General features: G+C 36.9%; 1 protein-coding gene across 3 annotated transcripts in view; it reads left to right on the forward strand.

The window, feature by feature from the left end:
* The window catches only part of asb14a (ankyrin repeat and SOCS box containing 14a), a gene marked incomplete in the record, with an annotated part of 13,507 nt that overhangs the window by 6,258 nt on the left and 5,969 nt on the right, over positions 1-1,280 (forward strand). For all 3 annotated transcript variants that reach the window (XM_014019149.1, XM_014019151.1, XM_014019150.1), the window contains 1 exon segment: positions 1,111-1,218. In XM_014019149.1, the coding sequence (XP_013874603.1) occupies positions 1,111-1,218 (108 nt within the window).

The raw sequence follows: 1,280 nt of genomic DNA on the forward strand, positions 1-1,280 counted from the left end.
TCCCCATACTGATGCTCGGTTTGAACTGCAGGAGATTGTCTTGACCATGTCTACATGCCTAAATGCACTGAGTTGCCGCCATGTGATTGGCTGATTAGGAATTAAGTGTTAACGAGCAGTTGGACAGGTGTACCTAATAAAGTGGCCGGTGAGTGTATATATATATAGCGTAGATGTATATATAGGTATATGTGTATATTACTTCGTATTTCCTATATGAGGTTCAGTGGAACAAGTTGACTTGTTAAGCAAATTCAACACTTCCTTTTTTAGAGTGCACAAACAACTCCTTTCACGATGAGTTCAGATGTAATCTTTTAATGAGTAACTAGGTGTTATTTTAAAGTAAAGAAGTAAAAGTATCATTTTTACAGTCGTGAAAAAGTTTGGGCAGCCTTGTTAATTTTCCTGATTTACCTTTATAAATCATTGTTTGATTGGAGTAAAAATGTCAGTAAAATATATCATATAGGGGACAAACACAGTGATATTTGAGAAGTGAAATGAAGTTGATATTATTTACAGAAAGTGTGCAATAACTGTTTAAACAAAATTAGGCAGGTGCATAAAATTGGGCACTGTTGTCATTAACCACATAACATAACCACTAGAACCGGGTTTCTAGCTTCATGGGAGCAAGTAAAACCTGAAGAATTAAGAATTTGAATTATAGGGTCTCTATGAGCCTTAGGACCCTAAACCAACACCTCCATTTTATTATTGTTTAACAATAAATAATTATCAGACATCCAGACCTTAACATCAGTGAGACAAGAACTTAGTATGTTTAGAGCAGACAGATCAGAAGGATCAAWGGATAAATATATTTCGGTATCATCTGCATAAAAGTGAAAAGATATATTTATTATATTTGAGAATAATTTGACCAAGAGGTAACTTGTAAATAGGAAATAGCAGTGGGCCAAGAATGGAACCTTGAGGAACGCCACAAGTAAGTTTTACAAATTTAGAGGAATTGTTATCAATTGATGCACAACAGAGAACAAAGACCCTCATTTGGGAGGGGAGATAAATGAATCTGCATGTTATTTTTTCATTTAATTTGTGTTCCTTCTTTTTCTGAACTTGTTTTTTTTTTTTTCGGTTCAGATCCTTACAGCTGCTGCTTCCTGTTACGTCCATGTCAGACGTAAACGACAGCGGGATCAGTCCTCTTCACTCTGCGGCTGCTGAGGGACACGCTGACTGCATCCAGGTGTGTCGGCCTGCAGAGACTTTACTGCAAACGTTCACATGGTTTACACAAGCCTGTCCTGCCC

The sequence above is a fragment of the Austrofundulus limnaeus genome, unplaced genomic scaffold (assembly GCF_001266775.1).
Source record: "Austrofundulus limnaeus strain Quisiro unplaced genomic scaffold, Austrofundulus_limnaeus-1.0 Scaffold210, whole genome shotgun sequence".
NCBI lineage: Eukaryota > Metazoa > Chordata > Actinopteri > Cyprinodontiformes > Rivulidae > Austrofundulus > Austrofundulus limnaeus.